Raw genomic sequence first — 14,824 nt, forward strand, 5'->3', positions numbered from 1 at the left:
CTGTGCAATTACCTTGATGTTTGGATGGAGGTGCATGAGCGTCCGCTTGCTGTATTCACTGTTGATCCCCAGAGCAAGCTCCACCTCTTTGTACAGCATAACAAAAATTCTCACTCCTTGTTGCTGTCAGAAATAAAAAAGAACACACAAAATGCAGGCACATCAACGGATAGTGTCTGTTTCCAAAGGGAGGAAAAGCTAAGAGGCAGTAAATGTGTTGTGTCTGCTGATGGAAATGCTGACTGAGGTTACTTGTTCTTTGTTATGCTCTTCCAGATCCTCCACGGGGACCCCACAGCCTGGTAGGACCTGCCTGCTTGGGAAAGCCCTCCAGCTTTTTGAGAAGGGCTCAGTACCTGGGTTTGTGTGGGTTTTGATGTTTTTGTCTGAGCTATTCCAAGGCCCATCCACAGGTGATTCCTACAGCAGCTCCTTTTATACACCCTTTGAGGTAGATTTTGCAAGCATGATTCACTCCAATCATGTTCATCCATTAAAGTTCAGTGTTCTGCTGCTTCGTGTTGCCCTGAGGGTTGCCCATAGTTAAATGTCATTGCAGGATGACACAAGCAGCGAGGTCACACAGACATCCTCCTCCTGAAGGGGCTGTCACCAACTCAACACCAGCAAAGAGGTTCTTTCTGCTGGTGGAGCTCAACAAGCTCCTGGAACACACTGAACAGTGTGTTCCACACTGAGCAGCTAAAAACATGGTGCTTTTTGTGACCAGCATCGTACCCATGGCAGGGTTTTTCTTGTTAAAGCACTTTCAAATGTGCCAAGTGCCTGCCAAACCTTGGCAAATACTGGTCACACACTGGGACACCTCCGCTTCCCATAAATCAGCATGGATTAACAGCTTGCACTAGAGTTTCCCAGCTTAAACTTGGAACCTAAACTTTGAATGTCTATTCCCATAAAGCTGCTCTAAGAGCTAAGGCAATCTCCAAATTGTGGATGATATTCTACTCTCCACTGCTCCCAGGGGAGTCCAAGGCAACGCTGCACACACAGCAAGGACAGCCTCAGCCCTACACCATGACATCAGCTTGCTGACTGCCCTGTTGAGTCAAAGGAACACCACAAGTGACAGAGCAAGCATTTCCAGGGACTGACCTCACTCACCTTACCACAGTGTTTTTATGGTCATAAGAAAATCCATGTCAATGTGACAAAAAGAAGCCAAGTTCCTCCTTTGAGTGAGTGATGCCTTATGGCCAGTTTATTTTTGCCAGAAAATAAGAGTAATTCCAAATCAACAAAGCTCTCATTTTTTATCTAGGTATGTGAAGGAGTGAGGACTGTGATGACAACTGGCTTGAAAGGGGAAAGAGCCAAAGACTATTTCAGCATGTCACAAAATCACAGAATTGTTTGGGTTGGAAGGGAACTTCAAGGCCATCTTCTTCCATCTCCAGCCATGAGCAGGGACACCTTCCACTAGACCACGTTGCTCAAAGCACCATTCAACCTAGCCTTGAACAATTCCAGGGATGGGGCAGCCACAATTTCTCAGGCAACCTGTGCCAGGGCCTCACCACCCTCACAGGGAAGAATTTCTTCCTAATAGCTAATCTAAACCTGCCCCCTTTTAGTTTAAAGTCTGTGTCCATGGAATGCATGGAATTCTGTCCTTCTACTACAGCAAGAGTCCAAGCAGTTTCCCAGCCACGGGAACAAACCTTGTGACTCACTGCTGATACGGGCAAGCTCTTTTTAGCACCGGTGTTAAGCAAGGCTGTGACCCAAACCTGGGGCAATCAGGGGATCTAACCTTCTGCCTCTGAGCTCTTCCAAATCCAAACGAGGGGAACAAATGAAAACATGTGCTTTTCCAAGGCCATCTGATGTGAGGCTTTAACTCTCTACCAAAATGAATGGTGGAAGGGCTCCAGCCCCAGTATGAGCCCCTGGCTGGGTGGGTGCAGGGTGAAGGGTGCAGCTGGAGCTCACTTACTGCTTTCCTCTTGAGGATGCAGTCCAGCCGCCAGCGATTCCCTTCCACCACCGGTCGCTTCATGAAGATTTCCGGGCTCAGCCTAAGAAAATAAAGGTGTATAAAAACCACAGCAGATGTAGCCTGCAAACAAAGCACTGGTCTAAACAACCAACTTGGGAAGCAAAGGAATTGAAGTTTAAATAAAGTGGATGTGAAAGCTCATGTCTCAGAGTGATGCATTCTCCAATATCCTGCTCTTTGTTCTTTAATAACTGAGCATTACAGAGGGCAGGGGACATGTCCAGCACATTCATCTTCATATTCAACAACCCATGAGACCAGGTGTTGAACAGTGTTGTATAAATAGGGAAATTTAGACTCTATCTGTGAAAGAAAGATGCAACAAAAGAAAACCCTGAGGATTTTCTGAAAGAAATATGCAGACACAAAAAATAAGTAAGAGTGGGATTTGAGTTCTCCCGGCACCTGAACTATCTCAGCAGAACAGACTTGTGCTGAATTTTCCCTGCTGCCTAAGGACAAAGCAATAGGATCTCTCAAAAGGACATGTTATTGCTTTAAGGATTACAAGAAATAGTTAAGCAATCTCATCTAACACCTGCACAGCAAGGTGACAGAATTTCATTCCTTTACTTTTGTACCAAGCATAGCAACTTGGGCTCAGATAAAGCATATAACTACATCCTATTTTTATCTCATACATCAAGTTTTAGGTAAGTTTTGGAATTCCATGATACTTTAACAATTATCTGAATAAAACACTAATTAAGAGACAACGGGTCTGAAATGAGATGCTCTTGAACTGCCACCTGATGTTGCATAGGGGGAATCCATGAGCATTAGGCTTAACTGTGGTCATGGCAAGAAACAGATTTACCCCACCAAATGCTAACATGGTATGTAGTTTTCTCATTATTTCCTCCTAGAAACGAATTCTTCGAGTTCCCAGAGGCAGCAGATAAGCAGCCAGAGGTTCATTTCACAGACAGAGAAAGAGGAGCACAGAGACATGCCTAAGGAAATCTGAATCATGTCTTGGAAGCCTCCCATGCCCATGGTCCAGGCTGGCTCAGGCAGATTAACCTCCAGAAAGGCAAGACATGGGCAGCCACAAGCAGCACCCAGCCAGGAGACTCTGCCCAGTCTGTGAGAGCACCCTTTCCACAGAGCACCTGACACAAACAGGAACCAGAGCACTGCATAAACACATAAACTAGGTAACAAGTGGGCAGAGCCAGGTCCTTTGGCAGACACACAGCTCAAAAAAGGCGACAAAACTCCCCTCCTCCCTTATCTGGCCCATTTAAGAGCAGATGAAAAGGACACACCACAAGATGCCCTCACACTTGGCATGAGGCTTCCCAAGGCAGTGAGAAGGAGCTGAAAGGGGATCCCATGCAGGATCCTATAGCACTGTTGAGCATCCTTTTTCCCTGACACACTGAAAGACACCCATGCCCCTCAGATGTGCAGCTATTTACACTCCTGAGGAGCCCCTCAAGCCACCACATTTGCAGTTCAGGTGGTGCCTCCATGTGATTTCAGGCTTTTCTGTGGAGGGAGACAACCAAGCTGTTGATCTGAAGCGTGTGCTTTTGCTGCCAGCCCTCCTGAAAAGGCCTTTGAATACAACACAAGGAGAGGTTTGGGTGTGCTGCCAAACCATCTGGCTGCAGGGCTAGCTGCCATACTGTAGGGCTCCGAACAGTGCCGCATTGTCAGGAGCGTCCCCGGGGAGACAGCTGGGCAACACCCAAACTTGTCAGTACGAACCACCAATCTGTGATGAAAATTTCTTCCTTAGCAGCTTCCATGGCATTTGCGACATCTTCAAAGTACCACTTGGCATTGACATACCTGCAAAAGCAAACAGAGTGCAGAGTTATGCCTCCTCCCCTTCATTAAACAAAGTACACAACTGAAGAGCAATGGGGCTCTGTGTTAATGACATTTACGTTCTCTTCTCGAAAGCAAACACAATCCTAATTTCCAGAATCAGGATAACATGCAGGGAGAATTCTTTGCTGCTATCAGTAGCTTGATGAAACAGCACAATAAGGGAATATTAAGTGCCCCTTGGCACTTCTGCCAAATTCACACAATATTCCTGGGTTCTGCTTGACATGCAAGCCAGGTTTGTGTCTCAGGAAAGGATGATGGAACGATGTTTCCTTTGATTTATGGAAAGTACTCAGGCAGAGGTTGTTGCGAGGCAGACAGTGCAGGGAAAGCACTGATCTGATTCCAGCTAGAATCCAGTTTTTGAGGCACTTCTGGGAATGGATTAGTGCAGTCAGGTTACACTGGGGACAGAACGATTTCTCAGGGGCTGCTGTGTGCATAAAGCCCAGCCCACCCTCCCAACTATACTCAGATCTGCATTTGTTGATTCCCTCTTCTTCTCTTTATCCTTACAATGACAAATACCCAACCCCTTTGAATGTAAATGCAACTTGACTTGCAAAACACAATGAGCTGTGACGCAGAGCTCCTGCCACCAGCACTGCTACTCTGTCCCTGGTGAAGGAACCTCATTTTTTTTTTGCAGTTTCTTTAGTTATCACCAGTCCCCACAGCTACCAAAGGCTACCAGCTCTGTTGAGCAGAGGTGCTGAGGCCAGGCAGCCTCACCACTTGGCCAGGGTGTTCTCCTGCACGGCCGCGTAGGAGCCGAAGCGATGCTCCGTCAGAAAGTCCTTGCCGTGTTTCCGGATGAACTCGTCTATGCCCTGCCTCCACCACTGGGCATGTCTGTAGCTGTTACACTTCAGAATCAGTGACCTGTAAGAACACACAAAGCACAGGGCAGGAGGCTGAAGCCATTTCCATTTAATTGGGCTGCTCCTCGCTGCCTGTCCATGTTGGTAAGTGCATCTGTACCAGTCATATTTTATTTACGCAAAAAGTAGGGACGTCGCTGTTTTGTTTGCCAAAGAACGCACAGCACTGAGCTGCTCTGAGTGACTAACAGTATTGCACTGCCAAGCATAAAAAACCCACCCATGTTTAAATTATTAGCACAGCTTAACTTGGAGTTGGAGCCAGCTAATGTTGTATTTTTTAAGAGATGAATTTATACTGTATGCTAACATAAAAACATTAAATATCTCTTTATCCCCCACTAGCATGTCTTTTGAGCAATACTCCATTGGGACACAGGAGAAAACATCCCTGCTTGCAGCTTAAAGAGAACAGAGTGCCTAAAAAATTACCTAAGCAATTGCTGCCAAACCAGACTGTGCAACTCAGCATGCACCGTGCCCCCAGGCCCCAGCAATAACCACAGGGATGGACAAACAGAAGCTCCAAATGCCTCATTAAGGCATGGGAAATAATCAGCATTAGGGCCAAATCCTCAGCAGGTCTGAGCACACCAACAGCAGCCACCCAGGTTTGTTAACCCCTCCTGCAGAGCAGCATCGATTTCTCCTTAAAAAAGCAAAAGCAAACTAAAAAGGGATAAACAAAGTTGTTTTCTTACCTGGAGAGATTGTCGATCTGCAAACCGTATTTCGTTTCTGTTTCTTTCTGGCCTATCTTGATGCTGAATTCCTTATCGACCAGCAGGACAAAGGAAATGGCCCCTGAATCAGGCTTCATGTACATCAGGAATGAGTCCTTCACCACCAGCCACCTGCACAGACACAGCAACCACGTCACCTGGATTTCGCACCCATGCCAAGCCTCAAAATGTGAGCCACAAAAAGAGTTAATAAAATGGGAAAGTGCTTCTTCAAAACACATAAAAATCATTTATCTGGGAAATCTACTAAATGATAAAAATTATTCTCAGGAACTAGACTGGGGGTGGTTTTCTAGAGCAGAAAAGTGTCTATTTTACAAACTTGGGTAATGAGTTTTAATTCAATATAGGACTTTTAGAGATATGTATATAACTCCTTTTTACAGGAGTCTTTAAAAATACAGGTTCCCTTGTTAAACAGAACCCATGAGAACCTCCCTGGTCATAAACTTCTAAGCATGAGGCAAGGTGCAACAAGCATTCCTCCATCCCTGATTTTTATTCAGCTTGTATGCTATATGGGAGTTATTTGACATTTCTTACATTAATTCTGATGCTAGGATCACTTTCACTCCTATCAAAATATATGAACAAGGCATTTTGGAAAGCTTTTATTGCCAAGCAACAGGCACCCTGTTAGAAACACATGAGGAGGGATGACCGTCAGGTTTCACATAAATACTGTAGCCTGAAGGCAACTCTGGGAAAAAACACATTTTTTACTGTGAATGACATTTCTAATTTTTTCTCCCTCTGCAGCGTAGCTGGGGTAACCAGCCCCCTCTGTCCCACACAGGTCTCCATCACCAGACCTTTGCTTCATTCTTCTGCACACTCAGAAGCATGCAAAGCAGCACAAAACACTGCAAAAATCTGTTCATTGTTGTATCTTTAGTAACAGCCTCAGCTCCTCATCTACTTCCCATATTTTTTTATTAGATCCTGTAGGTTTTTTTTCCTTGCTTTCAGGGCCCTGAAAGAGTTACCCAGCATCAGCTCTCATTTGGTGCCAAAATACCTCCCATCTCTATTTGGCCTATAGTTTCACTCTTAAACATCCCACGGGGTGTATTTCCAAATACTCTCCTTCTGTGTTTCCCAGGCAGCTCTACATGCCTGAGGAGTCCTGCCTGTGCCCAGTCACAGCTTCACCCCACTATCCTCCTCCAGGTCCTAAAATCCTTCCTTTAATAACTCTCTCTGGGAAATTTTACTGTTATTTGCTGATTTATTGATGCATAAACTATCAGTCCCAATGGGCCAAGATGGGAATTTAGTGTCTCACTTGTGATATTATGTACACAATCCCACTCAAACACTTCTCCCACCCCCCTTCTAGGCTCTAAAGAAAAATGGAGATCCATCAGAACTGGGTGTGCTACTGTCCCCACTACAGCTTCAGCTCTGGACAACACAAGAAAGGGTTAACTGAGGAGTACCAGGAGGAAAAGGCATTTTTCCATTAAAAAAACAAGAAGAATTGGTGATGATTTAATGATTTGACCTGAAGGAAGGTCACATCTTTTTCTCCCTGTACCCTCATTATAGAGATCTTCTCTAAACCTAAATTAAGAAATGTTGGAAAGAGTGTGCAGAAATAGGACCTTTTCTTCACAAGAATGCAGAAAGGTTTTGTTGGAAAACTGAACAATTAAAGATAAAACTAATAACAGTCCATGGGTGATGCTAAAATCCAAAGGTGCATAATGCCTGGGGAAGCTCCATCGACTAAGAAATCGTTGCTGTAAGGCAGATATGGGCTATTTGGATTTTGAAATGGAAAGATTTGCCTGGGAAGGGCATGCTCCAGGAAATACACCCTGCATTTTTTGGAGACTGGCTGGTAACTCAGGTACTCCCCCACAGCACACATCTCCCTGTGCTGCAGCCCCAGGCAACACAGAGACCTAACACAGAGAGTAAAGGGATGGGAACAGCAAATTATGTCTGTCTTCAGCAGGAAGGGACATGGGAACAGGAGAAAATATTGGGATTCAATACCTACACTAATCAGCAAGAGGCAATGTATTTAATGCCAAGGTTAATTGCACCAAACAGCTCCTTAGAGCTGCAGGTCACATCTGATTTAATCCTGCCCTGAAGCAGTCCAAAGAGTGTTTCAATTAATTGGTTTTCATTTTGTAAATTGAGGAAGGGAAGCTCAGAAGGCCAGGCTGAAATCTGTCTGGGGCAGGTCACCAGCCACATTCCCTCCCAAAGGCACAGAGCCACCTGTGCTCCTGCAGCAGGGAAAGCTGGGCACAGTCTGGGATTTCTGTCAGCTCTAGGAAATCCCAGATTTTCTCTGGAGTAACATGTCCCTTCTGTGAACTCCAAAGGAGAAAAAAAACCCACCACACAGAAGGGTGAGGCAGGGAATAGCCCACAGGCCCTTCCAACCTGAAAATCTGTGGCTTTCGTAAAAATAGCAAGATTCTCTCCGACAGATTTTTTGGGAGAAAGAGACAAATGGGGATTTTTGTGTGCCCAGGGAGCACGTGGCATCCCCACCTCTGCCACCCCAGCAGTACCTTTTGGACCAGCGGTAGCACATCCTCCCTTGGCCACAGCAGTTGAGGCCAGGAATGCGGTGGCCCCCGGAGCGCTTCATGATGAACCCTTCTCTGCAAGGACAGGAACAGGGTCAGGGTGAGGGATGGGGCTCACCTGGAGCTGCAGGGGGGATTTGGAGGGGACGCTTTGCTTGCTGAACCTCCAGCCCTTGTGCCTAGGGCTGCCTCTCCAACTGTGCCCAAGCAGCCTCTGTGCTGTGCCCTAAAAACTGGATGAAGGGCAAAAATTACCCTCCCCCCCCACACAAAAAAAAAGAAAATAATGGAGTTTTAAGAAGCACAAGGTCCCGCTTTATAGAACAGGAAGCAGAAAATTAAGTGGCTCAACAGGGAGGGCTGCAGGGAGGGAGGGGTGAAAACCCCAAAAGCTCTGTCTCATAAAGCAGCCCACTCTCAAAAACATTCCTCCAAATTGTAGCATTTCTGTCTAAACAGTAATAATTTTTCATATCTAGATGGCAAAATATTCCCCAGTCAGTTCGTGCTGAGAAAGGAAAGCTATTAATTTTAACAGTATTTATGTATAAAGCCATGCTCTTAGTGAATCATAACTCACAAAGACAGCTCACAACTCACATGCCCTTTGGTCCCAGGTCGTGGATGAATGACAACTGGCTTACTCCAACAAACTCCATCTGGGAAAGAAAAAGAGATTCCCCCATCTTTATAACCCTGAAATCCACAACATTTTTTGCTTTATCAAAGTGACTTGCCATAAAGACCTACAGAACATCCAGAACAGATATTATCCACCGTCACTTAAGCATCTGCAAGAAGACCAAGGAAAGTATTTTGGTTGAGTTTTCTGTTTGTTTATTTTAGATGTACTTTGGAAAACACATTTCAGGACAATTAAGCTCAAATACATCACAGGGACTCCCTGGTATTCTCCCTTTTAGATCTTTGGCTGAAAAAGGACTCAAGTTTGACACTGTTCAGGAGTCTGTGTGATCTTAGATGGCTACCTGAATAATCTCCTCCCTCCAGAGACCCTCAAAGAAAGACTGCAAAGGAAATGAGGATACATGCCTGGAGCAGGGAGCACCCTTTGAGCCCCCTACCCCATGGAGACACCACAGGAAGGTTCAGCCCCACAATCCATGAGCATCCTCCAAGGCCACTGCAGCAGGTCAGTGCTGAACACACATCATTGCCCGCCTGGTTCCAGGAACCAAAAATCCACATGAAAACCACAGTGGGGCAGGAGGAGAGCAAGTTCAAACCCCAAAGTCAAGGAACCTGCCTCCTGCTTCAGCAGGGGTTGCAGGGAACATAAGAGTGAGCAAAGCCGGTGAGAAAGCTCAGCACGATTACATTCACCTCTAAAAATAGGACACTGGGCAATTTTGACCGAGCAGGCTTTTCTTGGCACAGCAGGACATTCCTGGCAGTCTGCTGGTTATTAGCCCTGGGCCCCTTTAGCAGGGAGAAATTCTCCCAGGGTGTCCTGTGCAGGACAGGGCTGGGGCAGGCACAGCCCTGGGAAGGAGTCACCTTGCACAGCAGAACCTGTCTGCACCTAATTTATTGTCACAGCAAGTTGTCCAAGTGCAGAAAGGTGCTAAGGGCAGGTGTCACTGTCCCTCTGGCCAGGCAGCAAGCCAGAGGGAACCTCTCACAGCACATTTTGGCAATGAACCCTGCTGGGGCTGCAGTCCAGGGCTCAGCCCGTGCTCCTGATTGGAATGGGGACAGGAGGCAGCCTCTGTACCAGCTTTAGGATATGCTACCCATACCCACAGCAACTCCAAGAAAAGGCTTTCTCTTCTCCAGGAAAGGGCCACTGTCATCTCTCTTTGGCAAACCAGCCTCAGGGTCCTCATCAGCAAAATCCAATTTTGCACAGGAATTACATGGGTGGACCCCTAAGCCTCAATGACATTTTCAGACACTAAGTATAACAAAAAGTATCAGTAAATTTGGGGTCAAAGTCTATCTTGCCATTATGATGAGGTTAGCACAGGCTCCCTTCCCAATACCATCATTTTTTTCCCAGAAAACAGCAGTAGGACTGAAGATCTTTCCATCTCCTCATGCTCAGCTGCTCCTGGGATCTTCCCAAACTTCTCATATCAGCCAAGGCCATGAAGAAGAACAAAAGACACTACTGCTTTCCTCTGAGTATCTCAAGGACATAAAGTAACCTCTACTCAGCTGAGGCAATTTTAATGCTTTGATTTTAAGGTGATTTCAGCCTGTTTTCAGAAAGTGGTTAAAACAAGTAATTCCATGCTATTTTACCAACCATCTTGCTCTCTCTGTTCTCCCTAAGTGTTCTGGAAGAGCACCAGGTGTGACCAATGAATGTTTCAGCTGTTTCTGCAGTGACATTTAGAGCAGGGTAGGAAGTGCCTGAAAAAATCTAGTGTATCTTACAAGCCCTTATCAGAGATCCCAAGCAAATTCTCAGGCCAGTTCTTTGTCTGGATCCCATTTTAACTTCATGGCATTTCATATCAGACAAATCAGAAACCCAGACATCTCTCTCACAGTGGGCATATACACAAAAAAAGCACAGAAATGTCAAAACCCTTTGAAAATGCTGGCTGGAACCAGAAAGCTGGCAGAAATTTGAGGAGCACTGCATGCAGAGAAATAATGGTCCTCAAAGAAGCAAAAAGAAAAACCAAGAAGAAAAATTACTTGCAGAAACAGAACTACCACTACATAAAAGAGAAGCAAAGATTGTCTGGCAGAACAGCAACCTCCTCTTCAGCCAAGCAGTCTCTGGAACAGCAATGACAGGAGCCCATCCAACACATTGATCAAGCGTTGGTATGTAAAAAAAAAACTTAAATAAATTCCTGCAGTTAGAAGGAAAATTCCCCAGCGTAGCGCGAAACATCTGATGGAATGATTTATTGTTACAATTAGCTATTTTTACTGTCACAGTGCCTCATCTGAGGTGCTCATCATTCACAGAGAGGCTGGGAGAGGCAGGCAGGGCAGCCAGGAGCTTTCATCTCCGTCACATCGGAATTCCTGCGCTGCCCAGCTGCCTCCCTGGGATCTGGCATCCCACTCTGGTTTCAGAGAGACCCGCAGCAGGATGGTTTTGGTATGAGATATGGGCCTGGAGAATGCAGCTTCAATGACATTGTTGTGGCAGACAGGAGTGATGGGCTGCAGGAGGACAGGCTATGGAAGGTGGAGGACCAGCTGCAAGGTGTTCAAACCATCCTGTCTTGCCAGCAATGTGGAACATGAATGATTTATTTAAGTAAAAATTTCACAGAGCATCTGCATTTCAGAAAGGATTCAGCTTCTCCATGCTGTATTTTTTCATTTTGACTCTTGCTCTTTATTTAGTGGGTTCAGAAACGCACCAAAAGCTGATTAGCACTGGTCACTAGCCATAACATGGAATTACACACTCTTCAGAAAGATATTGTTCAGCACAATTTCTTACGCACACACAAAAAAAATTTGCTTATACAAAACACACATCAAAAGAAACCCTAAATGTGCTGCATTTCAAGTGTAATAGCTTGAGATATTGGTGGGTTGGGTGGGGACCTCCACAAAGGTCTGCAGATCCAAGCACTGTATCAGAGGCAAACCAGGGGCCTCTCTCACTTCTCAGCTGTTCTTAATTAAGATGAGGTTTTTACTCTCTCTAAAGTTCATACAAAACATTACACACACAAAAGTCCAATTAATAAATTTTTTAAACAGAATCCAATTAAGCCTCAACATTTTGAGGCTATATTCCTCCACATTTTCAGGGAAAAAAAAAAGTGTGAACAGTTAACACACTGAGATTCCCACAACATTCATTTTAATCGTAATTGTCTTAAAGCTCTTCAGCCCAAAAGTACTATAAAAAGGTTTTGGAAAGGAGAAGAAGACATGAGATTTAATCACATAAATAATTTTAAAAAATATATTAAATATAAAAAGCTAGACGATGTACAACCTCTCCAATGCCATGTAGTCACTGTGGACCTGATCCTTAACCCAACCAGTGACTTCAGGTCTGCAAAACCACAAGCCTGACTTGCAGGCTTGACTGTTGAAGTGCATGGCACATCCTCCAGACAGTGTATAAAGCACTTTGCTCTCACTGGCAAATAATAAATTGACCACAAACACAAAAATAAAAAAAGTAAAAAAAGCAAATTCATTAAATTGTGCAGCTCAGATGTAAAAAAACATCTCCTCAGAGATGCTACTGACCTAAGCAGGCTCTTCACAATGACAAGGGTTACACTCCAGGCAGGTCTCAACTTGCCTTTGCAACTCCATGCCTGATTTAACAGAGTTCCTGATTTTAAAAAAGTTCTCAGTGCATGGATTTGATGAGAGGAGCACAGAGGAGTCCAAATGTGCTCCAAGATTAAGACAGTTACAGCATTTGTCAGCATCCGGGCAAAAGACTTCTCAACCACAGGAAGAGCAAAGCCCTCATTTTGTTCTCAGGAGGACAAATACAGTTTCAGGGAAAGTGCCAGAAATCTTCATTTAGTCTCGTCTGAGAATGGTGGGGGTGTTTGGGTGCTGTTTTAAAGGAAGCACTTCCTTCCCTGTGCTTTCTTCCAGCATCGCCTGCAGGACCCGTGCTGCCACCACGGGCAGCAAATCCTCCCTGAACACTTCTCTGTGGCCAAATCCAGTGAAAGCCAACAATAAACTGAGAATTTATGTGCAAAAGGGACATCTGGCTCCAGGGGCTGGGGACAGAAGGGCGATTCAGCCCAGGAGGGAGCACCCCACAGCTGCCTGGGAAGGCAGGGCCACCCATCTCCTCTCCCAGCCCCCACTGTGCAGCCTGTCTCAAACCACAGCCTGGCCAAAGCATCACCCACGTTCTCATAGGAGCAGAAACGTTCCAAAATATTTTAAAAAGGCAACGCCTGCCTAAAAGTGACAAGATGGATCCACACTGTAAAATAACTCTCCCCCGCTCTGCATATGCTACTGATCAAAATTGCCAAGTTATCCCAATCTTGCTTCTAGAACAAAAGATGACTCTTTTCCACATGCAGACTAACACAGCTCTTCACTGCATTGGAATTAAGCTCCACAGCCTGTCCCCTAAAGGAGCACTCTAAGGAATGCAGCTTCCTCAGCCTCAGCCTGAAGATTTCCTGCCATCCAGAGCACAATGGCCAATCCCAATGGGAACTTGGTCCCATGGAACAAGCAGTGCTCAACACTGAGCTCTGCAAGAGAACACACACAGTTTTTAAGTTTTTATACACAACATCCAGCTATGAGCTGCCCAACATCTCTACACAACGGAAATCCTGCAAAATAGAAGATATCTAACAACAGCAAAAGTGGAAGAGAAGTGCCTGCTACAGAAATCCAAAGTTCAGTCTGTATTTTTGGCTTGTTTGAAAACCAGGTGTTCCCAGCTATCAATCTGTGCTCAGAAATGTCACTAAACTTGGCAGCTACTCAGTGCATGCATCAGATTTTGCTGGTAATACAAAAGATGAAGTAACACAGTCATTATGGAGCCAAAAAAAGGGGAAATAAATTACCATCCCCAAGAGATTCCACACCTGCAGCTGACAGGTGAGGGCTTCTGAAGAAACATTCAAGGATGAATTTCAAAAGAAATGTTTTTCCTTAAAATAGGCCTGAAGCTGGATTTGACATCTCTCCTCATTTCAAACAGTGTTGACTCGGGGAAATAAGCCAACTACCATCTCCCTTTGGAACTGACAAAATACTCATTCACCTCTCTGGGTATACCACACACACAAACTCAACGTCACTAATGTCCAGGGAAACTGCACAGAATAGAAAGCTGAGACAAATCTGCACCCAGAACCACACAAAAAGCCCAGACTGAAGGAGCAATTACAAATATGGTTTGGACTCCCAATTTTTTAGGTATTTAAAACCATAACTGCAGAGTCTGCAGAATTAAACAGAATCTCACTACATCATACATGTACTACCAGCTGCTGGACTGAACCAGCTTGAGGAGGTTATCACTGTGCTGTACCAGCAACCTCTAACATTGAGTCATTCCTTTGGTTTTAATCATATTACATCTCTGTTGGAGAAATCAGCTAAGCCAAAATGCTCACAAAACAGCTGTAAAATGTTTCTTGCAGAAGCTGCATGTTTTCTTCCAAGGAATTCAGCATTTGTAAAGCAAATATTCTTTAGACAATTAAGCAAATTAATTTCTACTTACTGTTCCATGGTAGTTCCTGTACATTGGCATTTTCAGGATATTTGTCAAGTAATCCTCCAGCTGTTTCTACAATTAAAATGTTGAAACTTTAGATAGGATATGGAGGTTTTTCTTGAAAATTCCTGTAATCCAACTGCTTGGCATTAGGAAGCAATCAAGAAATCAGATACACTTTTCAGTTTGAGTGGATAAATAAATCCATTATTATGTGCTCACAGGATATCATAACTCAGCACCATAAACAGTTTGGTCATAGGTTGTTTACTTATCATAGTTCTCTGTTTGTACCTTCCACCAGCAGACGTGTTCTGTGGCAGGGTCACTTTGGAGGTCAACTTTTGTGACTGAGATAAAGTTTCAGAACAATTTTAAGTACCAAATCAGTCCCCATTGTTTCTGACCCACAGGAATCAGTTTTGTGAGAAAACAGGCTCAGAGGCAACTGAGAGAGCCTGTATAACCAGAACAAAAGGTTCATGTAGTGACGGACACAGGGACCACGCTGTCCTGTCCAAAGGACACAGAGAGAGCAGTGGCTGGGCCTGTCCTCCCCAGCCAGGAGGGGAGAAGAGAAGAAACCATTATGGGAGAAGCAATCTCTTTCCATCCTCATTGTA

At 44.9% G+C, this 14,824-nt stretch overlaps 1 protein-coding gene across 2 annotated transcripts in view; it reads right to left on the bottom strand.

The window, feature by feature from the left end:
• The window catches only part of PLD1 (phospholipase D1), a 62,247-nt gene that overhangs the window by 27,408 nt on the left and 20,015 nt on the right, over positions 1-14,824 (bottom strand). For both annotated transcript variants that reach the window (XM_053951715.1, XM_053951714.1), the window contains exons 6-13: positions 14,208-14,273; positions 8,633-8,691; positions 8,015-8,107; positions 5,442-5,594; positions 4,592-4,741; positions 3,734-3,817; positions 1,958-2,039; positions 13-123 (exon numbers count right to left, since the gene is read on the bottom strand). In XM_053951715.1, the coding sequence (XP_053807690.1) occupies positions 13-123; positions 1,958-2,039; positions 3,734-3,817; positions 4,592-4,741; positions 5,442-5,594; positions 8,015-8,107; positions 8,633-8,691; positions 14,208-14,273 (798 nt within the window). The remainder of the gene's footprint in view (positions 1-12; positions 124-1,957; positions 2,040-3,733; positions 3,818-4,591; positions 4,742-5,441; positions 5,595-8,014; positions 8,108-8,632; positions 8,692-14,207; positions 14,274-14,824) is intronic.

This window comes from Vidua chalybeata, chromosome 10, assembly GCF_026979565.1.
Source record: "Vidua chalybeata isolate OUT-0048 chromosome 10, bVidCha1 merged haplotype, whole genome shotgun sequence".
NCBI lineage: Eukaryota > Metazoa > Chordata > Aves > Passeriformes > Viduidae > Vidua > Vidua chalybeata.